This window comes from Rousettus aegyptiacus, unplaced genomic scaffold (assembly GCF_014176215.1).
Source record: "Rousettus aegyptiacus isolate mRouAeg1 unplaced genomic scaffold, mRouAeg1.p scaffold_m13_p_16, whole genome shotgun sequence".
In the NCBI taxonomy this organism is placed as follows: Eukaryota; Metazoa; Chordata; class Mammalia; order Chiroptera; family Pteropodidae; genus Rousettus; species Rousettus aegyptiacus.
In genome coordinates, this window is record NW_023416291.1 from 39,918,953 (window position 1) to 39,943,276 (window position 24,324).

Here is a 24,324-nt window from a genome sequence, read left to right on the forward strand (position 1 = left end):
ACATGTGTAGCCACCACTGGGCCCTACCAGGGGCACCATTCCCAAATCCTCTATGCCTCTCCAGATGTACTGTTCCTGCCCCAGCCCGGCCCCTGGTCCCACCTGTGGTGCCAGGAAGGCAGCGGCAGAGGTATTTATCCACCAGGTCTAGGCATTTGCCGCCATGGCGGCAGGGCTGGCTGCGGCACTCATCGACCTGACTCTCACAGCGCGTGCCCGTGTAGCCCGGGGCACAGGCACAGGAGAAACTGGCGATGCCGTCCACGCAGCGACCATGGTGGCACGGGTCCGGGGAGCAATCATCAACGTTGAGTTCACACAATGTGCCCTCGAAGCCTGTGGGGTCACAAGATCAGGCTCTGCCCACTTGCCAAGGTCCTGTCCATAGTACTGGCTCCAACCAGTCCTGTCTAAGCTTTACCTCAGGCCTTGCCCATCGAGCCCGGAGGAGGCGGGCTCAATTCAGGCCCTGTCCTAGTCAGCCTCCGCTCCATCCAGCTCTAGGTTTATTCCAGGACTCGCCCCTGGCCAAGACCCTTCCAGTTAAATCCCACTACCAGCTATGGCCCCGCCTCCAATTTTTACACTATCAACGCTGTTCTGCAAAAGGGGACACACAGGAGGTGCCTGGGGATACAGTGTGTTGGATACCACCCTTCCAGTTACCAGTGCCTAATATCCTGCCAGACCCTTTGGCCCCATCCCTAGCTTTACCTCAACTTAAGTCCACCGTTGGCTCCGCCCCCTGGCTGCCTGGCTGCTGTTGCCCCTGATTTGCTGCATCCCACCCCCACGTTTTCTCTCAGGCTGTGATTGGCTCTTTCCTCCAGGAGCCCTGCCTTCAGACTCTTGCCAGCCTGGCATTGACCCGCCCTCACCCTCTGCGCAGCGGCACTCGTAGCCATCCGGCTGGTCCACACATTTGGCTCCATTCCGGCAGGGTGTGCTGGCGCACTCATCAACATCCAGCTGACACATGGCCCCGCTGAAGCCTGGGGTGGGGAATGAGGTGAGCAAAAGCCCAGACAGGGTCAGAGCAGTCACCCTTCACCAGCCCTTGTTTGGATAGGAATCCCATTTACTTATTTTTAAATTAATTTCAATGTTGTTCATAACGTGGTTTCCGCTAACATAGTGTCATATGCTCTTAGTCTGGAGCTGCTGAGCTGCTACCCCTCCAGGGACCTATCTTTTTCAGGTTCCCTGGACCCAAGGTCCTCACCTGAGGGGCAAGTGCAGCTGAAGCCATTGACTCTGTCCTTGCAGATTCCGCCATTGACACATGGGCTGCTCTGACACTCATCCATGTCCACTTCACAATAGGTGCCTGTGAAGCCTGTGGTGGGTTGAGGGGTGGGGGAGGAGGAGGATTAGGCCAGGGGAGACTACCATTTGAAGGGAGAGCAAGGGGGGAGGTACCCTCCCTTTCCACTTATAGATGGTTCCCCTGAGCCTTGGCCTTTGCCCCCAGCCCAACACTAGATTCAGTTTTCATCCTCAGGCTGGCCCCTTCACCAAGCTGTGGCCCCAATATGCACCTTGCCGTCAAACTGCCCTCTTCCCTCTCCAGTCCACAGACTATGCCCTTCCAACCCCAGGACCCACTATATCCTTGTGCCCGGCCTTAAGTTCCACCCCAGTATCAGTGGGAGACTGTCTGCCGGCTCTCGCTCCACTTAGACCTAACTCCAGTCCCTGCCCCCATATTGTCCATGCCCCGCAACAGGTCCTAGGGTCAACTGTAACCCCAGCCTGAAGTTCTACTGACTCCATGTGAAACACCTCCGGCCTCACATAAGATTCTGCTCTGGCCCCACCTCAAGCTTCAGTCTCTCAGGGACCCATCCCAGACACAGTTCCACCAGTGTTCCACCTCTGTACCCTGCCTGCAGGCTCCCCTCAGCCCCCACAGGCCCTGCCCATGCCACACCCACCACGTACCTGCCATACAGATGCAGGTGAACTGGCCTATGCGGTCGAGGCACGTGGCCTGGTTGCGGCAGGGCCCAGATAGGCACTCATTGACATCCGTCTCGCAGCGCGGGCCGGTGTAGCCACGGCCACACTGGCAAAGGAACGAACCCTGTGTGTTCACGCACTTGCCCAGGTGCTCACACGGGTTGGCACCTGCAGGAATAGGCACAGCTGGTGTGGGCACTTGAGGACCAATGTGTCCCCACCTTCCCAACTCAGAAAATGCCTCCTCACCAATGGAGCACTCATCCACATCCTGGTCACATGCGCCGCCTGTGAAGCCTGGTGGACAGGTACAGATGGCCCGGCCATTCACCGGGTTCGTGTCGCAGATAGCATCCTCATGACAGGGATTGCTGACACAGGCATCATCCAGATGACACAGAAGCCCTGGAAGGGGTACAGGCAGAAGTCAAGAGCAGGCCCTCCAGCTCTGTCCAAAGTTCCCACAGCCACACAGAGTGTTTGTGTTGTGTTTTTATTAACCCAGAGTGTATTTAGTAGCTATTTTTTCCCCAGCCTTTAATTATGAAAAATTTCAAACATATAGAAAAGTTGATCTGTACACCCACCACCTAGATTCAACTATTATAAGATTTATCTTTTTTTCTGAATCATTTGAAAATGAATTGGAAACATTCACTTATTGTTTTTAGTATATTTATTTATTTATTTATTTATCTATTTATTTATTTTATTTTTTACACCTGCAGCACCTAGGTGGTCTCCCATCCAAGTACTAACCAAGCTTGACCCTGCTTAGCTTCTGAGATCAGAAGGGATTGGGCGTGTCCAGGGTGGCATGGCCGTAGACTCACATATTGTTTTTAAATCTGTTGCCTTTTTTTCTGATTATAAAAGGATCTTACCTCGAGCCTTTGCTTCTGCAGTACCCTCAGCCTGACACACCCTTCCCTCCATTTCCAAGTCCCCACCCATACACCTTCTCTGACCTTTGCCATTTCCAAAGGTCCCCTCTCTTTCTCACAGTATAGCTGTCTATTCCCATGGCTTTTGCCCTGGACTATATGCCACCCTCCTCCTAGGCCTCTTCCAGGCTGACCCTTTACTCTCAAATCTGGCTTCCAGGATAATCACTCAAACACTCAAGTCAGACACCATCCTTGTCCCAGCTCAAGAACCATTAATGGCTCCCTTGCTGCCTACAGGGGAAACAGCTACTCACCAGTCTTGCCCATGGGGCAGGCACAGTAAAAGGAGGCCACGCGGTCATGGCAGGTGGCCCCATGGAAGCATACAGCCGTAGCACAGTCATCGATGTTCTGACTGCAGCTCTCACCAGTCCAGCCATTGACGCACACACAGCTGTGGCCACCCAGTGTGTTAAAGCAGGTGCCCCCATTGTGGCAAGCGTTGGGCTGCAGCTGACACTCATCCACATCCTCTGTGCAGAATTGGCCTGCGGCACAGAGATGCACCAGTCCAGACATGCCGACTGTGCATGCCCACCCAAGGTCTGCCATTCAGCTCCCTTCAGCCCCAGTGCCCACCTGTCCACTCGGGAGGGCACTGGCAGTTGTAGGTGTTGACGCCATCCACACATGTCCCCCCATTTAGACATCGGTGCCCTGGACAGTCATCCACATTCACTTCACAGTTCTGGCCCTCGAACCCTAGTGTGGGAAGAAGAGGCAAGGATGGTCACTGCCAGGCTGGCCAGCTGCTCCCCCACTCCTGCTGCCTCCCCTGAGAACAGTTCCCTCACCCGGAAGGCAGGCACAGTCATAGGTGAGGTCACCATTCTGTCTACAGGTACCCCCGTTACGGCATGGTGAGGGAGCACAGGGCACTGCAGCGTTCTCACACAGTGGCCCTGTGTAGCCAGCTGGGCACTGGCAGCGAAAGGAACCAGGCGTGTTGAGGCAGGTGCCACCATGACGGCAGGGCCCGCCCACTCGGCACTCATCCACATCACTTCGGCAGCTGCGGCCCTGGTAGCCAGGTGGGCAGGAGCAGATGTAGCGGCCATCTGGCCCCACTGAGCAGCGGGCACCATGGGCACAGGGACTGCTGAGGCAGGGATCCGGCAGGGAGCAGTCAGGGCCTGGGGGGACCGGGAGAGGGTAAGCTTGGGCAGAGCACACCCACGGCGGCCTCAGGCTCCCCGCTTAATCCTCCCTTACCTCGGAACCCACGGGGACAGCGGCAGGAGAACCGGGCAGTGCCCGCTACCACCGAGCTCTGGCAGACACCTCGGCCAGCACAGGGGCCCGAATGGCAGGGATCTTCCAAATGGCACCGTTCACCCACCCAGCCTGGTAGGCACCTGTGGGCAGAGACAGTTCAATGGGGGCAGGAAAGCTCCAGACATAGAGATACACACAAGACAGGCTAACGAGCAAACAGCAATTAACACACTCATTTATTCATGCAAGTATTCACTGAGCACTTACTACATTCTTAGCTATAGGAGTGCAACAGCAAACACAATAAAAGTGGTCCCACCCTCTTGATGCTCACAGCCAGAGTGGGCCAAGAGAAGATAAACAAATCATGAATTAACAACATGCTAGCGGGGAGTGGTGAGGGCCATGAGGGCCATGAAGGGTATAGTATAGAATGTTAGCTCCAGAAAAGAAATGTCCATGTTCCAGAACATGTGACTGTTACCTTACTTGCAAAGAGTCTTTCCAGATATAACTAAATGACAGATATCAAGATGAGATCATCCTGGATTTTCCAGGTAGGCCCTAAATCCAATGACAGGAGTCCTTTTTAAGAGAAAGGTAGAGGAAGATTTGAGAGAAAGAGGCCGTTGGAGGCAGAGATTGGAGTGCTGCACCCACAACCCAAGGACCGCCTGGAGCTACTAGAAGAGGGAAGGAAGGACTCTCTCCTAAAGCCACTATAGAGCACGTGGCTGCCAACGCCTTGACTGCAGACTTCTGGCCTCCGGAACTGTGAGAGTAAATTTCTGTTGTTTCAAACCACCCAGTTTTGAGTAATTTGTTATAGCAGCCACAGGAAAGTAAGATACAGGATAATGGGAACAGAGTGGGAGGAAGGTAAATATATTTTCACAGACTGAAGGAAGGGAGTGGGCCATGGGACTGTGTGGGGAAGTATTCCAGGCGGAGGGAACAGCAACTGAAAAGTTCAGACTCCAGAAGACAACCTCCCAGGCACACCCCGACAGACCCGATAACATCCATACACAGATACACACATAGAGGGACACACCAATTCCACATATTGGCCTGGTAAATACTCAGATACCAACCCGCAGGCTGGGTCACACATATGGGCAACTCTCACCTGGATAGACAGGAGGACCCCAGAAGTCCTCTACTCCTTTTCTGGAGACACATATACCCCTTGTTTCCACGGAGGGTAGAAGGTAGAACCAGTATTGATGCCTTTTTGTTGGAGCGAGACCCGCAGCCCCCGCCCCAAATTCACCAGAGCAAGCTGGATGGAGTGTGAGGAAAATATGAGAACTGGGAGGGTGGTGATCCTAAGACTAGAAATCTCCAGGGAAAAACTGGCTGGATCAGAGGGGCCTAGAGAGGGCACAGGGTCCAGGCCCCGCCCCTGACACTGCCCACCCCTCGGGCTGGTCCCTCCCTCTTTTGTCCAAGTCACTGAGGGCTAAACTCCAGCAGCTGACTCAGTCCTTAACGTCATCCACAAAATCCCCTCACCCCGGCCCCCAGCGAAACAGGTCAGGGCAAGGCCGGGCGGGGGAGCAGATAGTGTCAGGAAGGTAGGGCCCAGCTCCCAGCCCCTCCCCAAAGGCCCGCAGGGCAAGAACGGCCGCAACTACTGTGCGCCGGGAGGGGGCGCGCTGCACCAGGCTCCCCTGACTGCGGGTCCCACCGCCCGGTAGGGCGCGGCAGCGCAGCCCCCTCCCCGCGCCCTGGGCGGGTTCTCACGCTCTGCACCCCGCTCCCCTGCCGACCGGTCAGGCCGGTTCCAGCCTCCGCCCGCGTCCCGCCCCACGGCCTGGGTTTCGGGGGAGACCGACTTGCGGGGGGGGGGGGAGTTGGCGGGGGAGGCGATGACTCGAAGATAGACAAGGGCTTGAGAGCCTACTTTGGGGGGGAAGACTTGGGGGATCCATTGGGAAGTGACAAATTGGGCCATCCCTAAAAGGATACGAATATTTGGGACCTTGAAAGAGATTGGAAGGGGGGCGCGGGGAATAGTTCCCACGGCCCATCTCTGGGGACTGAGCTCGCTCCACTCCAGGAGATCCAGGCTCCGGGAGCCTGCGCGCACCGGTGATTCACCTGTCGAGGGGCGGGGCAGCCGCGGGCGCATTCACCTGTCGGCAATATTCCAGACTCGGAGCTCCACGGTGAAGGAGGAGCCCGGCACCGCGGCTCCGCCTCCCGGGTGAATGGCTCCAGGTCAGATCGCACTTTCCCCCACTTCCACCATTGCAGACGCCCAGCCCGAGGAGCCCACTCAGCCAGGCCTATCCCCACCCCCCATATGAGCTAGAATAGAGCTCCACTCAAAGTGCGTGTATAATTTCAAAGGGGCTCTCCCGCGTCCAAAGTCCACATTGTTAAATAAATGAATACATGAACGAATCAATTAATGGCTACCAGCTGAACTGCTATTACTGACATTCTAAAAGGAACCAAGCATTTCCCCATAATCTTGAGAGGTTCCCCCTTATGGTACCTACTTCCTGTGTCTCTACCGTTGTTATTTATAATAATAATCTCTATTTATTGAGCACTTACTGCATGCCGAGGACTACGCAGAGTTCATTGTATGAAGGACTATTTAAATCTGTATAATCAATCTCCTAAAGAAGGAACTATTATTGCTTCATTTTCCAGATGAAAAAACTGAAGTTCAGAGAGCTCAAAGCACTTGTTCAAGGTAACCCAGACCCCAGAATTCAAACTGAGCTCCGTCTGCCCCTGCTCACCTCTCTCCCGGCCTCTGTCCTGCTTCCCCCAGCCCTCCATCTTTCCTTGTGTTATCTAACAACCCAATTCTTCGGCCCCTTTGTGGTAACAAGCCAAGGAAAGCACCTCTATCTCACAGAGGCAGTGAGGTTCAGAGAGGGTACATGACTAACCCAAGGTAGCAGAGCAGAGCTGTATTACAGGCCTCTGTGTCCCCACCACAAAATCCTGAGATGAGGAGGGTGCAGATGGTGTACCCACAACTGCCAAGCCATTGCTATTGGTCCCTGATGATTCGTTGATTGAATTTTAATAACCTCTATCAGGAGATTTACATGTGATCTCAGGCGGCTGAGAATCCTGTGAAGTTGGGGTTACAGGGCCTGTTTTCCAGACCAGGACACTAAGGCTTATAGAGTTGAAGTCCCAGTCAGTCAGCAATGTGACATGGGATTTGAACCCTGGCCAGGCAGACTCCAGAGCCCCTTGTCTCAACGCTGCTGATTCTGACTGGGAACAAGAGGTTGCCCGAGCCACACACACGAAGGTAGTGGTAGAGGCATCCATGGTGGACAGAGGCGGGGAGAGAAGACAGACCGCCTCCCCACACAGGGCCCACTCATGGCTTAGAGCCAGGCACTCACAGGCAGGCAGCCTCCCGGGAGGGCAGCTGGGTGCAGCGACCTCCATTCGCACACGGGCTTCCATCCAGGCAAGGAGGGGCTGTGTGGGGGCAAAGGGAGGTGGGCAGGTCAGCCAAGAGCCCAGGAACCCCAGCTTAGAGTGACAGACCCCCCTCCTTCCCACCCCCAGGCAACAGCTGCACAGAGCTGGGGGTGTCTCTGCGGGTACAGGGAGCCCCCGCATCTACCGTTCCCACGCACCCCCCCCCCCGGCCCCAGCTGTTGGGGTTGCAGCTGTCCCTGCCAGCTTGAGCCCTGGGAACCACAAGGTAGGGTTGGGCAGGAGGAAGCACTGACTTGTGCCAGATGTGGGGGCTCAGGAGGCTGCCAGAATAGAGGGTGCTGAGGCAAGAAGTGAGGTGTTGAGTGTTAAAGAAAGGTCTGGCTGGGTCTGTGTGCCCAGATCCTGGGGTAATGGAGGAGCAGGGGCAGGGAGTCCTGGGGCCATGGGTCTCCCTTCCAGTGATGTTGGGCATCTTCTCCGGGAGGGCAGCTCTACGCGGTGGCTCTGGGGAGAGAAGCCAGGGCATGTACCCCAGGTGCAGCCAGCATTGGGTGTTGCAGGCATAGGGTGTGTAAAGGGAGGGGCAGCTGGCACAAGACATGTGCTGCCCTGTCCAGCGTCCCCATCCCTGAGGGCTGTGTCCCTCTGGGGTGTGGCACAATCTAACTGTCCTGCCAGACAGGTCTGGGACATGGTTGGGTGTGAACTAGTGGAGAATTGCGTGTGCTGACAGGTGGGGGGCCACTGTGTGTGTGTGTGTGTGTGTGTGTGTGTGTGTGTGTCACGGGCCACTGTGTGTGTATGTGTGTGTGTCACAAAGAGACAGATTGAAAGATGGAGGGAGATGGAGAAAAATGGAGACAGACATAAAAAAGGAAGCTAGAAGCAGGCAGACACAGAGAGAAGGAGATAGAGAAGGACAGAGACAGAGAAAGAGACAGTGAGAGACAGGAGGAGTTGAGCTAGACATGAGAATGGGCCAACATGGTATATGTCTCCTTTCTTAGGGGGACAAGCAGAGACAAGACACTATCACCCAGACAGGGGTCTCTGGGTGTTTGTGAACTCACGCTGGGGCGCACATGACCCAAGCTGTGGGCCTCGATGAGCTCTGGGCTGTGCAGGCGCATGTGCATGTGCCTGACGTGCGTGGGTGTATAGATGTGTGTGCCACATATGCAGGCTGGGTCTGTCTGCTGTGCATCCATGTATATGAACTCTGCATGTGGGTGTACAGCCGTGTGTTCATGTGTGGGACCTATGTGCACAGGTGTGTCTGTGTAGGGGTTGGATATGCCTACCTGCATATGTGAGCTGGGTGTAGGCATGCCTTTGGATCTCTGTCTTTCTGAGTGAATGCAGGAAGCATGTGCGAGACCTTCGGCTGATGCGCGTCAATGTGTGAGCTGTGTACGTCTGGGTGTGTCGTTGCGTGAGCTGGGTGTGCGCATCAGCGGGTGTACTCTATGTGTGCACGTCTACATCTCGGTATGTGTGACCCAGGGCTGTGTATGTTCGCTGGCCCCGCAGCGGTGGCCGCTCCTGCCCGGTCCTGCTAGCTGGGGCCGGGGCATAGGCTAGGGAGGTCAGTCCTTCCCGCACCCCCACCCTTCCAGCGCCCAGGCCCACACCGGTGCCCCGGTACCCCTGGACAAGGCTGCTGGGCCCGCGTCCCTCCTCTGCCCGCCAACCCTCCTTTTGGGGGGGCTGCGCCCCCGCAGCCCCCGCCCAGGCCCCGTCGCCCGTCCCGCTTTGTCTGGCAAAGAAAGCGCGAGGCCGGCCGGAGGGAGGGGGTGTCTAGACGGCGCAGCCATTGTCCCAAGCGAGGGAGGGGGAGGGGCGGGGGGCCCTGGCCGGCTGGGGAGGGGCTCGGGCTGCGGGGCCCAGGCGCTGGAGCCCGAGAGGAGCACGTGGGCTCGTGCCCCCCCTTCTCTCCCCTTCCAGGGCAAGAACGGGGTCCCGGGACCAATTGGTCCCGGCAGCCAGGGGAGGGAGCGGGACCGCAGGGCTGGGGAAGGGGCGCGGGCGCTGCTGCGGCTCCGACTCCTGTTCCGACTCCGGGTCTTGCAGCGCTCCGGCCTGGGAAGTTTCCTCCGAGTTCAGAGCTCCGAGAACTTCGCGCCCCCTCCCCGCCTCCCGCCCCGCCAGACCAGCCCCGGGTGGGTGGGGGGGGTGGGGCTTTTGTACGAAGGGTCACCGCCCTGGGGGTATTTGGGCTCCAATCATGACCTTCCCAGGACTCCAGATGGGCGTGGGTTGGGAGCGAGCCCCAGATTATTGGTACCCCCCAATTTTGAGTCCCTGATGCCAGCACCTCGAGCCTTCAGTCCCGGATTCTTGGGTCCCTTCATCCCCAGCCCTGATCGTTCCTGGGCCCCTATACCTTGGGCATCTGGGGCTCTGCTCCCCTCTCATTCTGTGTGTCCCCCAGGAATGGGACGCAGCAGCCCCGGGCTCCTGAGCCCCTGCCCCTGCTTTGGTCCTCGGCTTCCAGGCCTCCCCCCAGCACCAGACTCGAGGTCCTTGCACTCCCCCGCAACCCCCTCCCCGTTCCCCTCACCCAGTCCGTCCAGCCCTCTAGATTCCGGCCCCTCACCTGCAGCCCCTGGCCCTGCCAGCAGCAGCAATAAGGGCAGCGCCCGCACAGACGGCAGTGGCGGCAGCGGCGACATCAGGCGGCGGTGGCGGCCCCGGGCCCCCGGCCCCATGGCGACCGGCTGCGACCCTCCCTCCTCCCTCCTCCCTCTTTCCCTGGGCTCCGTGCGCGTCCGGGGCCAGCCTCCGCGCGGCCAACTTCGCCGAAGTGAGGCAGCCGGGCCGCCCCGCCCCCAGCCCTGGCGGTTCGCCCCGCCCCCGGGCCTGCCCTGCTCTCCCCGCCTCCCTCCCGGCCTCCCGGGGTCCCTGCCCACCTTCCATCCACCCTCCACCTACCTACCCACACTGTCTGGGACTCGTGGACCCTCAGAAACTCAGGCCCGCCACGCAGGAAGATGCGGGACCAACTTGCAGTGGCAGACACACGCAGCCTGGTGAATATCCCAGCTCCCAAAACGCCCAGAGCCCAGGACACATCGGGCCAGGACATAAACACGAACCTCCCCCAGGCACCCCGAATCGAGGCTAGGCATGTCCTGAGAGGACCACGAACACACAGCCACCACGCACAAATGCAGAGGCATGCACAGAGCCGGGATTTAGAATTCGAAGCTGTAGCAAACCCGAAACTCAGGCCCAGCCAGGCCTTGAGCCTGAGGCCCCATTCGTAGCCTCTGATCTCAAACACACTCTAGGAATCTCATGCATACGAGCAAAAACACACATACACACTTCTTCGTACCCCACTTCCTCCTCACTACCCGTGTGAACCATCAAGGTCCACCCCAACGCCCCAGCCCCCAACCCCACCCCACACCCCACACCGCTTTGCCACTCAATTTGATCAACTACCTTTTCCAAAATGTCCCCATTGTGGGAATGGGGACCCCTGAAAGGCCCCAAGCCTACCCCAGAAGGAGTCGTCATTCTTGGGGGGAAAAAAAAAACAGACACAGACACCTATGGGGCTCAGGGCTGGGCCAGAGGCAGAGGGAGTCTTGCGAGAGCTCAAAGAGGGGTTCCTGAGGGCTCTGCTTGGTGTGTGTGTGGGGGTACTTATTTCTTCACATTCATTAATTCAACAAGTAGGTATAAAGCTCTAGCTCTGTGTCTGGCTTTGTTCCAGGGACTGGGGGTGCACCTTCCACCCTCAGAGAGAGCTTCCCAGAGGAGCGTCCAACGGAGCTCAGCCTGGGTGAACTGAAAGGATGACATTCCTGCAGAGGGACAGTCTTGCACCCACAGGAGAGGGTAGAGTCCGAAGGGAGAATGGGCAGGCCAGGGGAGAGGCTGGCCATGAAAAGGAGAAGGAGGAGAAAGAGCTCAGGCTGGCCCCCTGGTACTTGGCTTGGTGATGAGGCTATAGGGAGAAGGAATGGGTCAGGGGTAAGGGGCTGAATCCGAGGAGCCTGGGAGTCACCCACAGGGCAGCCAAACACTGGGGCTGAGCATAGAGGAGCCATGATAGGAGACAGTCGTATAGGCCCCCCAGAAATCTTTGGGCAATTTTAAAACTTTCTTTTAAAATACTTTGAAATACACAATAATGCAATTTCTGTATGCCCTTGGTCCTGATTCACCCACACTTTGCCACATTTGCTTTATAATTACATATCTGTGTGTGTGTGTGTGTGTGAGAGAGAGAGAGAGAGAGAGAGAGAGAGAGAGAGAGAGAGATAACAAGCTGAAGACATGATGTTCCTTTGCCCCCAACACATCGCTGTGTGTTCCTTAAGAACAAGGGCATTCCCTTACCTAAACACACGATACTCTCACCCTCAATCCATATCCAAAGTTTTCTGTTGCCCCAATAATATCTTCTATAGCATGTTCCTTTGCTGGTCCAGGATCTAATCCCCCAGCATGTGTTGCATTTCATCGTATCTCTTGGTGTCCTTTAATCTGAATCTGTTCCTCAGCCTTCCTGTGTCTTTCATGTTGTTGGCATTTTTTTTTTGGAGAGTCAAGGTCACTTGTTTCATGGAAACAAAAAAAATGCTGGCTTGCTGTTTTTACCTGACCAGGTTCAGGTTGTGTGTCTTTGACAGGAAGGCAGAGACTATGCTGGTCCTCCCCAGTGCGTAGACTCGGGAGGCACCTACCCTCACTTCCCAACACTGGCGATGTTAAACTTTGATCTCTTGAGCGAAGTTGGTCAAATTTCCTTACAGTAAAAGCAACATTCTCTTTCCACCCACCCCCATTGTAATAAGTAAATATCAACATCATATGGGGAGATAATTTGAGACTTTGTATATCCTGGTACCCATCAAACTTTCACTAACTGATTTGGCATTTATTAGATTTCCTCTGATGATTTTTTTAATTGAAGTAAAATTCACATAACATAAAATCAACCACTTACCATTTAAAGTGTTCAGTTCAGTAGCATTTGGTGCAACCATTACCTCTATCACCTTTAAAAGGGACCCTGACTGCATTGGCAGTTGCTCCCCATCCTCCTCCCCCAGTCCCTGACAACCACTAAGCTGCTTTCTGTCTCTATGGATTTGCCTGTTCTTGACATTTAAAATGGAATTATAGCACATAGGCTTTTGTATCTGACTTTTTTCATTCAGTGTGATGTTTTTGAGGTTCATAATGTTGTAGCATGTGTCAGTACTTCAGTCCTTTTCATGGCTGAGTAATATTCCATTGAATGACTATACCACATTTTGCTTATGAATTCATACACTAACATCTTGGATGATTTTTTAAATGCTGGAAGAGGAAGAGATGAAGGAAGCAGAGAAGTATCACTAGACAGAAAGGAGAAGCATGAAAAGCCAAGGGTGAAAGTTGAATGACTGATCAGGGCCCCTCATCAGAGATGATCCCCAGCCCTGCTGAGGCCAGCAGATAGCTCAGCCCCAGGGGATAGGAACTGAGGACACTCTGCCACTCCCATCTTGTGAGTGCAGCCCCCATCTGGGAGGGAAGCTATATATCCACCGTATGGATGCAGCCCCATGGGGAGGGGTGGCCCATATTATGGTGACTTGCTGGAGGCTTCTAGAGGAAGATCTGAGATTGAAACCCAGGTCTGAGTGACTTCAGGCTACATGGAGCTTGAGGGTGGGAATAGGGGGAGAGGATTGGAAGAGAAAAAGACAAAAGTTGCATAAGAAGGGGCACAGTCTGACTCATAAGGAGTGTGCTGAGTCAACAGGCCCAGGGAGCAGGCATAGCTTCAGTGCTCCCCATGCCCATCACCCGAGGAGGAAATCCAAGCCCCTCAGCCTCGTGGACTCAGGCCTGACCCTCTCCAGCCAAACTCCATCTTCACCCAGCAGGCTTTTCACTCTCCTGGCCTTTGCCCTCTACATGGGACACCCAGCTGAACAGAAGGACCCTTTTGCTTCCTCTCCAAGCAGGAACTCACAGCAAATGCATTCTCTTTGCAAATTCATTTTCTTATAGGGCATGATCTGCTATTTCCCATACGTTTCACCCCTTTGCCCGTGCTGATGCCTCTTTCTAGAATGACTTTCCTCTCTGCATTCCTGTCCCCATTGAACTCCTGTTCATTCTTCAAGGTTTTAGCTCTAAGAAGCCCTCTCTGCCCACCCCACCAGACGGAGGTCCTCTGCTGCCCCAGTCTTTACCAGCACCCTCCTGCCCTTTAGCTCAGCCTTGGCCACAAGGGACCAGGTGTATCTGTGTACTGCTCTGTCTCCTCCCTAGACTGGGAGCTCCCCAGGGCCCAAAATCACCAGCATGTGGTGGGCACGGGGGGGGGGGGTGACATTGGAGGGTTTGATGACTTAGGAAGTGTCTGAAGGAGTTGAGAGGCCCAGCTCAGAAGAGCCACTACACAGGGCCCAGATCACTCTCTTCAGTACCATTCTGGGAGGTTGGGGATCCAGTAAATAATCTGGGGGCTCAGGGGCAAAGGTGGGAGTTTTAGGAGGGGAAATAACATCTCCCCTGACCCATCTAAGAAAGAATTTTCAGCTCGAATGGATGCTCTAGGAGATGCTGAGCTCTGTGTCTCAGGGGCAACCATGGACGGACACACATTTTGCTAAGCAGGAAGTCTACAGGCTACAACTCTGCTGATATGGCCACCCCTGGTCTGTGGCAGCCAGAAATAGTGAGGGAACAGTAATGGTGAAAACAGGCTGAAGATGGAATGGGGGGAGTAGGGACAAAAAGAAGAAAGATACATTTACAGAGTTCTCACTGTGTGCCAGTCCCTTTCTGAAGCCCCCATGACTCCAAGGGGACCCAGTCAGCAAGCAGAAGGTGGAGACCTGGCTCCAGGGTCCTACTGCTGTCCTCCAGCCACTGTGGCAGGACCAACTCAAGGTGTCCTGATCCCTGGGGGAAAGGATAGTCAGAACAACCATTCCCACGGCCTTGAGTCAGGCAGCCGGACAATTCCCAATGTTGTGGGGGTAGGGGAGGCTTGACCAGCCCCCTCCCTGCCGCTGCTGGCTTCCTTGGCTGGGGACTACATTTCTCCTCAATGAGTTCAGTCCCCAGGGATGCGAGACCTGGGGCTAGGCCAAGATACAGCTGCTGGGCCCAGGCCCACTGACCAGGAACCTGAGAATGTGCCCTTGGCTTCTCCTCCCAGGACCGCAGTCCTGCCCTCTGCACAGAAGATGTGGCCAGGCTCTGACACCCAAGCAGTGGGCCATGGGAGCCCAACCAGAACCAGCAAGGGTGAGGGCTGCTGGGTGTAGGTACTGGGCAAGAGTGGGATGGCTGGACTCCAGAGGCTGTAGGTTGTGGACCCAGCCCAGGCTCCTGGCCACTGCCTCCCAAGGCCCTTTTCATGCTCAGACCCTCCATGGTTCTCCACTGCCAAGTGTGACACCCCTCTCACCTCGCCAGCCTCACTTCTCTGTCTTCCAGCCTTCCCCATGTTTGCACGGGGTTTGCACACTGCTATAAGCTCCCTTCTCATACCCGGAGGCTCCTTTCACCTGACAGCTCACTATGACCCTCCAGCTCTTTTATATTTAGTCTTTTGACATTTACTTAGGCCCTATTATAGGTAGAGGAGACCAATGCAGAGCCAGTTCCTTGCCCTGATAGGGGAAACAGACAAGAAATAAGTCTTCGAACAAATAAAAATCATCAAGGGTGACATGAGAGAAGGAGAAATTTCATGTTGAGTGGGGATGGCGTGGTCAGGACCGGCCTCTCTGATGGGGAGACATCAGAACTGAGACCTGAAGGAGAAGGAGCCGGCGAGGCAAACAGCCAGAGGATGGGTATTCCGGGCAGAGGAAATAGCATATGCAAAGGCCCAGAGGTGGAAGGGGTGGGTGGATGAGAAGAACAGCGAGGAGGCCAGGGTGCTGGGTGCAGAGTGAACAAGGGGTGGGAGGTCAGGGAAACCGATGGGGCCAAGTCCCAGGGATTCTGTCTCAAGCACAGTGGATGCCACTGGACGCTGACCTGACAAAGGTTATAAAAGATCACTCTGGAAGCTCTGCCATCTCTTCTCTTAGGTAGCTTCTTGCTGCTTCACATGGTCTCCTCTAGCCTTTGGCTCCCACCACCCCTTCCATCTTGACTTCCGCCCCACCATGTGATCCTGCCTGGCTCCCAGATCAGATTCTGAGTTCCCTGGACATCTATCTTGCTCACTGTTGAATCCTCAATGTCTACCATTGAACCTGACACACAGCACATGAAAAAATTGTTGGGTGACTAATGAATATGCTCCGTACCTCTTGGTGCAAAGCAGGACCCACAAGCTGAAACCCGTATGTGTCCAGCACCAGCCCTTGAGATGCCCCTGTCTGGACGCAGATGCCATTAGAACAGGGCTGGGTCAGAGTAAGGCTGGGGGCTGCTGGGACTTCCTGGGGGTTCCTGGAGGAGGGGATGTAAGAGCTGAACATAAAAGAAACATGAGTAGAGAGGAGGAAATTCGCTTGAATGGAACATCTGCCAGTTCTGCATATCCGGGCAGAGGAAGAAGATAGACTACTCCCCACTCCTTTTGGGGACTGTGGTTTCCCTGCCTGAGGATCCTCCATTGGGTAGGGCATCCAGTTGATGTCTTGGCCTCATAGGCCCTGAGCTTAGACCACTCCGGCCTTCCATGGCCATGGCCTCCTTCAGGACCCCATCTCCTGCTCATCTCTGTACTATGATGCTCTGATATCACCTAATTTTCTGTCCTGGCCTCCCTGGATTCTGAAACTTGTCTTCTTTCCTGAAAGTGTGGCACTTGTCCTCTTGTCCTCCCCTCCTTTCCTCCTGCTTCAGGAAAGGGGAGTGCCCCCAACCCTCACCCTCTATTCCCTGCCAGGGGTTTTTATTTCCTCCTCCCTTGGCAGTAGGTTGAAGTCTCCCGTGAGAAAGTGAAATTCACAGCAAATGCTCATCTCACATCCCCCACTCAGCCCCCAAGCTCCTCTCTGTCCTCATATCTCTACTGCTAGCTTCATTCTCTCCCTTTTCCAGTCCACTCCATGCCCTGAGAGGCTGACCTCTCCAGACTGTATCAATGAACGGCCTTGTCCTCTGATTTCCAGGTGTGTTTGGCCAATAGGAGGCACTGGCAGACGAAGAAGCCAGGAAAATGGGATATTAATCCTCCTGCATCCCTCTCTGTAGGGTCACCTCGGCGGACTGTGTCCTTTGATCAAAGGCCCTGTCTACACACATCTCTTGCTGGGCTGTACAAACCTCTTTCCTTCCTCTTGCTCAGTCAGGGGGACTCAAAAGATAATGGCTCTCCATGGGTGCTCGCCCAGTTGGTTTCCCCAAATCCTGCCCATTGTATATGGTCCCTGTAGCAAATTCGACTCAAGTCACCTCATTTGAATATGCCACTTTCCTCCATGCTCCTAACTGGGGTCACCACTGTTCTCTCCGCATCCCTGTTTGAATACACTCATAGCATTCATGCCCTGTCCTCAGTTCTCGCTCTAGGGTTTCCTTCCTCATAATCTGTATGGCTTGGTCCTCCCAATCTCTCAGTCCCTTTTGACACTAGGAGCTATGTACCCCCTCCTTGACACCTCCTCCATGCTTGCCTGCTTCTCCTCTTCCTTCTGTGGCTTTTCTCCTCTGCCTGTCCCTTAGAGGTTGGGGGCACTCAGTCTCCAGTTGTGCTCTCCACTGTTCTGGGGGGACTTCATCCTCTCTCCCAGTGTCAGTGACCCCTCCTCCTCACCACACGCGGATGCTCCTCACTGGGCCATCTTTGTCTTTAACCCATTGGATGCTTTTAGGTCCCTGCCTCAGAAGTCCAGCCCCCAAGTAGTATTCTAGACACACAGATTTATCCTGGACTCTCTCCTGCTAGCCCCCGGCACGCTGGGGAGCAAAGTCCTGGCCTGGTGTGTAAAGCCCTTTGCAATCGCATGTCCTCCCATCCCCAACTTTCCTCCTGTTCTCACGGAAATGCTAAATCATCAGTGCATGGGAGCACATCCTTGCAGGGATCCGCTCCAAGGCCGTCTCCTCCAGGCAGCTTTCTCTTCCTCTCTTCCCAGGTAAGCGCACCACCCTAGTCCTCATTCACTTGGGCCTGACCACACTGGGCTGGAAATGTCTGTGCCCGACTCCTTTCCTCCCCCTCTCTGGTGCGGCGCCAGCGGCTTAGAGCTGGTGGCAGAAACAGATGAATGAGTGCATAAGTGAATGAGTACATGAGAGAATGACGGAAGGTGGGCTGGAGGCGAGAGCTCAGAGCTGGGAAAGGGAGAGGTGGAGCTTGGGGAGCGGTTTTGCCCCGGCGCCCCTCTCAAAGCCCTGTGGGTCCCCCGCCCCCGCTCATAGAGATGCGCGCGCTGATCCCCCGGCCAGAAGAAACACGCGTCTGGATTGGCTGAGGCTTAGAGAGGCGGGCTTCGGCCAAGTCACGAGTCACTATTGGCTCACTCTCCAGAATTTTGCCCAATCAGCGCGATTGCTTCCCCCCCCCCCCCCGCCCCGGCCTTTCTCCCGCCTGCAACCTCGGAGGCGGAAGATGGCGCCTTCTCGTTTCCCTAGTAACCGTCAGCGGACCCCGTCGCCCTGGCAACTCTACTAGGCCTCCAGTCAGCCTTCGCCGGGGCCCCTCCGGTCACCCAGACAACCGCTACCCGTTCAGGTCAACCATCAGCCCTTCCCTCGTCACCCTGGCAACCTTCGTCAGACCCACCATCTTGCTCCTGTCCGCAGGCATCTTCGCCCCCGCCCGCCTCCTCAGTCTCCTCCCGCCCATCTCCGGGCTCCGAGAGGGACACTGCTCCCACCCTGGCCGGGTGTTCTGGCACTGGTCACCGTCCCGTGCTGAGGCTGCGCGCAGCCCCAGCCTGTCTGCCTGCTCACACTCTTGCGTAGGACTGTCCATCTACCACAGGGAGCTTTTCAGAATGCAAGCCATGTCCCTCCCCTGCTGAAAACCCTTCCTGGCTTCTCGTAAGAATCCAGTCCAAACTCCAGACTCCTTGGTCTGGTTGCCCCCTCCCTCACTCTGCCCCAGTAGCCACTCATCTCCATATTGTTACTCCAATAGCTAGGGCATATTCCTACCTTCCTATTTACTTCTCCCCACTCCCGGAAAGTGTGGTCCCTAGCAAAAAAAAAAAAAAAAAAAAAAAAAAAAAAAAGCTTTCCCGAATCCCCTCTCACACTCACATAGTTCTGATACCTCTTCTCTGTTAAGTCCAGAATGGAGCTGTGTGTTCTTGTTCCTCTATCCCCAGCGCCTAGAACAGTGCCTGACACATATGAGTGAAGAGATGTTATATTGGGAACAAGGGAGGGCAGAAGGGGATTGACCAGCAGGCAAGCTTTGGCCAGGCAGGCCCATCCCACAGATGAGAATGTATTTCTGAGGTCTGCTGTGTCTCCAGAGAGATTCATCACCTTGCAGGTCATGACACTGTCCCCAAAGGCAAGGCAAAAGCTAACAAGATAAAATTTGATGCTGTGACTAGCCTGGGGTGGGGTGGTCCACCCCTGACTTATATCACCTTCATTTGGAGGCTGGAGCCTGGGCACCCAGAAAGAATCAACAGAAATTGTGAATTTGGAGCAAATGATTCCCAGGAGCTGGAGAGGCAGGCCTCGGACGCCACATGGCCATTCAGGAAGCTAGTCCCTTCCCATGCCACATCCAGAATCTCACATATCCTAAAGGAACTGAAAACTGTTTTCCCATGGATCCGAGACAGGATCCCAGGGATCTTTCCCAGGCTGCTGTGAGAGAACTTGACCTTACAAGGCCTGGAATCACTGCTGGGAGGGAGATCATGGGAGCGAGCTGCCCAGGGCCTGGATGGAGAAGGGGCTAGACATCCACCTGCCTGCCCAGGCAAGTCCTCCCTTGATGACTTGATGAGGTGGTCAGGAGCCAGGCAAGGAACACCCTTATCAGCATAGTCCAATAGAACGTTTTATGCTGATGCCCTTGAAAGATGGGTAGTGTGACTGAGGAACTGATTTTTAAATCATATTTCATTTTAATTAATTTGAAATTAAATGGAAGTAGTCATATGTGGCTAACAGTAATGTATTGGACAAAGCAACATTTAGCTAAAGACCCAGAACTGGAGGTAGAATCCAGGGACAGAAAAGTCAGAGTTATGGTTTGGATGGGGGAGGGCAACTTTGTCAAGACTAGGGCCCTGGGGAAGGGATGGATAGAATACTCCACATCTAGCTCCATGGAGGTGTCCCTGGTCCCCTGGGGTCAAAGTGCTCGCTCACACATACACATGCTCACGCCTGTGTGCGAGCATATGGCTTGGTGTTCCCAAGGACACCCACTGATGCACTTGTATGTGACCTAGGAGTTTCATGTCTGTGTACAATCCAAGAGACTACCTGTGTATGTACGCTGTGTGGACCCGCAGATGCATGCAGGCCAGTGAGCGAGGGCCACTAGTCCAGCAGGTCTTGCAAGAAGGCCCACATGTACTCATGCATTTCCTTAGGGTGGCTCTGTGGAATCCAGTGTCCCATGTCTGGCAGTATGTGAGCCTCCAGTCGGCCAGGCACAAAGCGGCTGCTGATGGCCCCCACCAGCCCCTGGTCGAAGTAAGGGTCCTTCTTTCCCCACAGCAGCAGGGTGGGAGTGGCCAGCTCCTGGGGCTCCAGGGGGAAGTTCCTGTAGCCAAGATAGATAGACAGGCAGAACGATGGCTGCCCACACCCATTCCCTGCCCTACCAACTCCCCTGAGCTTCTGCCTGGGTCTGGTCTCACCTGAAGATGTTTCGGTAGTAATTGAGGGGCCCAGTGAGGCCACCGGGCTGTGAGAAGTCATAAAGGAAGGCATCGAGTTCACTAGGGCTCAAGTGTGGGATACCCGTCTTGCGGTGGGTGAGGGTGGTCTTGAGGATCTGGACACACAGCAGGGCTCTGGCTTCAGTGCTCAGCCTACCCAGTCCCAACCAACTGCCGTCCACCCATCCCTGGGCCTTCACCCTACCGTACCTGGAAGTCAGACATGGATAGCAACTTCTCGGGCAGCCAGGGAAGCTGGAACAGGAACACATAGTTGGAACGGAATAACTGTCCAATGTGGCGCATTGCATAGTCTGAGGAGAGAGGATAGCAGATATGAAGCCTGGGCCTGGGGTGGCCCCACACTCCTGCACCCCCATATATACCCAGGTCAGGCATACAGAAGTGCCGACACTCAGGCATGCCACTGCTGCCTGCTTGAGTCTGGGAGGACACATGATGTCTCCCCTCGCCCTGCTTCCCTTCCTGATGCTTAATCACTGTATCCACAGAATGGGGGGACCTCCCCCTGCACTCACGAGAGCCCCCACAGCCACTGGTGTGCTTCCCCTGCCCAGGCCTGGATGTATTTCCCCTGCTTCATTCAACACATTTATTGAGCACCTACTGTGTGCCAGGTCCTATTCTAGACCCTGAAGACCCAGCAATGAATAGGACAGACAAAACTCCCTTGTCCTCAGGGAGATGACAGTCTAGAGATGGGGACAGACAAGAAACAACAACAAAAAGAAAAAGAGATAGAGATAGGGATAGAGAACAAGCATACAGCTAGGATTACAATGCTGGGAATTAAAATCAGGTGATGTGATAAACATTGGGTAGCCAGAGATGGCCTCTCATGCTATTGTAGTTATTTAGTTACCTACGTCTTCACTGCTAGAAGACAGCCATTTAACATCTCATTTTCCCCAACTAGACCATGGGGATAATAACACTTTCATGAGCCTAGGAGGCTTGCGTAGGTTATTTATTGTTTTAGGCTCCTTGTGAGAGCAATTGTTACCTGTAAGTGGTCAAAAAATGTGAGTTACTCCTAAGTGTATTGTCAATAATTGTAAATTGGGAGTGCTGCTGGGGAAGGGACCCAGGTTCACTGCTGGAGCCCCCGCCCCTGGAATGTTGACTGGTAGATGGAGAAGTACAGACACAAACACACATCCCTTTACACAGGCACATCCAGTGTCCCGGCCCCCCTGACACACCTTGGTACACTGACATGGGGGCAGCACTGACCACCACCATCCGGTCGACCAGGGATGGGTAGTAGATGGAGAAATTCCAGGCTAGGAGTGCACCCCAGTCATGGGACACGAGGATGCACTTGGAGTAACCTGGGGGATCAGAGGAACTGGAGTAAGTGAGATACCAGTTAGAGGGCAGTCAGCGGTAGGGGAGGCCATGCCTGGGATAGGAACAGGTCCCCACCCAGGCCCAGGATGACATCCTGTATGTCTGCCGTCAGCAGGTCAATAGTGTAACAGTCCACATCTTTTGGTGCATCAGAGGAGCCATATCCACGCATGTCTACAGCCACCACATGGAAGCGGCTCTGGAACTCCTGGAGCTGGTAGCGCCAGGAGAACCTGTTGGGTAGGCAGAAGGAGAGATTGAATCAGGGTCCCCAAGCTGCACCTCCACCCTTTGGTGACTTCACCTTCCTGCTCTAGACTTCCCAGAAAAGAGGCTGGGGAATCCCAGGCCCTAGATGAGGTCATTGAGCCCTGCATCCTGGACAGTGCCAACATCGATCCCTCTTGTCCCCCATCCCTTAGGTCCTCTGTCCCTGTGTGTCCTCATATAGACCCCTGTCCCAGACCACCCCATCTGGGCCTTATACCTTTGTGCCCCCAGTATACTCAGCACTCATTGGGCCTCCTGGGTGCTGTGCTAGTCCAAGCTCCACCTCCACCCACCCCTTTGCACTCAAGTCCCAGGGCCTCAGTCATACCAATTTTCAGGGAAGCCGTGCAGAAACAGCATGAGGGGTCCATTGCCACGTCCAGCGGAGACATAGTGCAGGCGTATGCCGGAGCTCTAGGGAAGGCACAGTCTGAGAACTGGGGAACGCCTCCTAGGCTTGAATCACCAGGCCTTGTGCCGACCCAGATTTGATTTCAATCATTTGGTTTCTGCTCAACGCGATCGGGTCCCGCCTCCTAGGCTGCTCGACCCTCGCAGCTGTGATGGCGCCCAGTGCACTCACCTTGAGAGTCAGGAAGCAGTGTTCGCCCAGCGCGGGGTCGCTCAAGCAGGCGGGTGGGATGCGCCGGGGGCGCCCGCAGCAGCCGCGCCTGGGCCGGCACAACACGTGCGTGAGCGCGATGGAGCCGTAGACGGCTGCGACCACCAGCGCCGCTGAGAACACCAGGCTCCACATGAAGGCGCGCAGCAGCTTCAGAGTGAGACGCGACGGCGCCAGTAGCGCTGTCACCACTAGCTCCGGCATGTTGCTGCGTCCCGAGACGACTGTGCTGCCGTCGGGGGTCTGGGCCGCCCGGGGCACAAGCGGCAGTGGCAAGGTGGGTTCCGGACTGCGGGGCCCACCGCCTTTGGCCTTGGGTCCCTCCGTGCCGTCGAGGATTCCGGAACGCGCTGGGAGAAGGGGTGGGAGTCTCAGACCAAAACCGTCACCACACACGACTTACCCGACTGCCAGGTAAACACTTGGGCGCGACGGCCACAGGGAGACAGGCTAGGATGAGGGGGTGGAGCCTGCGAGGATAAGGCTTCGGTGGGTAGGGAGGAGCCTTGTGGAGAAGGGGTACCAGGGGCTAAAAGGAGGGCGGGGCTTAAGAAAGAGGCGTGGTCTAGTAGTACTCCCGCAGCAGGTGGGTGGAGGTCTAAAGTCTAGATGGAAATAAGGTCCTAAACCAAGGAAGAGGGGGCGCCCTGGGTAAAATGGGAGGAGCTTGGAGCGAAGGGGCGGGGCATTCAAGGATAGGTGCGGCCTATGAGCTGGAAGGGTGGACCCAACTTGGCCCAGGAGCTTTGTAAGAGTGGAGCGTGCCTTACGAGGGTGGAGAAGGTCCGAGGGAGAGGCCTGGGCTGGGCCAATGAGCTGGAGGCCGGCCTGGATCCGGGCCAATGAAACGAGGAGGCGGGGCTAGAACCTAATGCAGCAGGTTGAGCAGGCCCGGAAGCGGAAGGAGGGGGACATGCAGCGACACAGCTGGGTTTAGGAGGGAAGCGCGGACGATTGTCGCGGCGGCCCAAGGTCTCAGGAGCCCCAGCCGCCGCCTCTCCGGAGCTTTTTTGCCCTAGGACGCGCGACCCTCCCCTCGGCGTGGCTCCAAGAGACCTAGCAGCACCTTCACCTAGTCCTGGTTCCAACGGCGGGTCCTGAGGCCTTGACCCGGGACCGGCCTCCAGTTGGCCCAGCGGGCCGCCCTTGCAGAGCTTTAATTGGACAGCAGCAGTCATTGACGTGTAGGCGACAGGTTCCCCCATGGACCAATCAGCAGGTGTTGAGTCCGGGGCTCCTCCGGTGGCGGCCAGTGGCAGCTGGGAGACTAACTCCTAGGAGGACTGGGCAGGTTGAGTCACTGGGGGTGTGGCCAAAAGAGGAAGCTGGGCCGGTCCAGGATAGAGGTTTCTTCCCCCTCATGTTTTGCATCCTTCCCCCAAGGTCCTGAACATTTCATGGTCATCATTTAACCCTTATAACTCTACTAACTGTAGGTGCTATTATTCACATCATTGTATTACCGACTACGAACCTGTAATTCGGGGATCAAGTTATTTGCCCTAAAGTCATATTTGGCTAAACAGCAATGCAGGACTTAAAGAGCAAAGCAGCTACCTTGGATTCTACCTCTCCTTTCACCTGGTGGCCACCATGGGAATGCTTTTAGTTTGTACTTGCCTAATTCTTGATTACCAATTTGGGTATTAGTCATTGACTGGGTCATGTCCCCACGACTGGACATGCTGTATCCATTTGTAGTTTTTCTATCGGTTCTTCTAACTTGAAACACTCGATT

General features: G+C 55.3%; 2 protein-coding genes across 4 annotated transcripts in view; both read right to left on the reverse strand.

Annotated features, from left to right (window-relative positions):
• NOTCH3 (notch receptor 3) overlaps nucleotides 1-10,306 on the reverse strand; it is a 29,804-nt gene extending 19,498 nt beyond the window's left edge. Inside the window, exons 1-11 of the mRNA XM_016157683.2 lie at nucleotides 10,141-10,306; nucleotides 7,502-7,580; nucleotides 4,119-4,261; nucleotides 3,701-4,039; nucleotides 3,486-3,608; nucleotides 3,161-3,394; nucleotides 2,209-2,364; nucleotides 1,942-2,127; nucleotides 1,223-1,336; nucleotides 879-992; nucleotides 103-336 (exon numbers count right to left, since the gene is read on the reverse strand). Of these exons, the coding sequence (XP_016013169.2) occupies nucleotides 103-336; nucleotides 879-992; nucleotides 1,223-1,336; nucleotides 1,942-2,127; nucleotides 2,209-2,364; nucleotides 3,161-3,394; nucleotides 3,486-3,608; nucleotides 3,701-4,039; nucleotides 4,119-4,261; nucleotides 7,502-7,580; nucleotides 10,141-10,252 (1,834 nt within the window). The 5' untranslated portion in view covers nucleotides 10,253-10,306. The remainder of the gene's footprint in view (nucleotides 1-102; nucleotides 337-878; nucleotides 993-1,222; nucleotides 1,337-1,941; nucleotides 2,128-2,208; nucleotides 2,365-3,160; nucleotides 3,395-3,485; nucleotides 3,609-3,700; nucleotides 4,040-4,118; nucleotides 4,262-7,501; nucleotides 7,581-10,140) is intronic.
• Nucleotides 10,307-19,535: 9,229 nt separating this feature from the next.
• On the reverse strand, nucleotides 19,536-24,109 carry EPHX3 (epoxide hydrolase 3). Of its 3 annotated transcripts, none has more exons than XM_016157686.2 (8): nucleotides 23,653-24,109; nucleotides 22,548-22,936; nucleotides 22,293-22,378; nucleotides 21,770-21,927; nucleotides 21,547-21,675; nucleotides 20,534-20,637; nucleotides 20,303-20,439; nucleotides 19,536-20,205 (listed from the first exon to the last, which is right to left on the reverse strand). In XM_016157686.2, exons 1-8 carry the CDS (start codon nucleotides 23,789-23,791, stop codon nucleotides 19,980-19,982), a joined length of 1,368 nt encoding a protein of 455 aa, XP_016013172.2. In that variant the 5' UTR covers nucleotides 23,792-24,109; the 3' UTR covers nucleotides 19,536-19,979. The 3 variants fall into 3 exon arrangements, with proteins under 3 accessions (XP_016013172.2, XP_016013173.2, XP_036089773.1); XM_016157687.2 differs by having other exon boundaries at nucleotides 23,659-24,085; XM_036233880.1 differs by lacking the exon at nucleotides 23,653-24,109 and adding an exon at nucleotides 23,357-23,622.
• Between the last annotated feature and the right edge of the window lie 215 nt (nucleotides 24,110-24,324).

Excerpts from the sequence above, each read along its gene's own strand:
- EPHX3 (XM_016157686.2), bottom strand. The coding sequence starts at position 23,791 with ATGGGGGAACCTGTCGCCTACACGTCAATGACTGCTGCTGTCCAATTA. Across the intron at positions 21,928-22,292 it reads CACGGCTTCCCTGAAAATTG|GTTCTCCTGGCGCTACCAGC; the intron begins GTATGACTGAGG and ends CCTACCCAACAG. Across the intron at positions 20,440-20,533 it reads TATCCATGTCTGACTTCCAG|ATCCTCAAGACCACCCTCAC; the intron begins GTACGGTAGGGT and ends CTGTGTGTCCAG.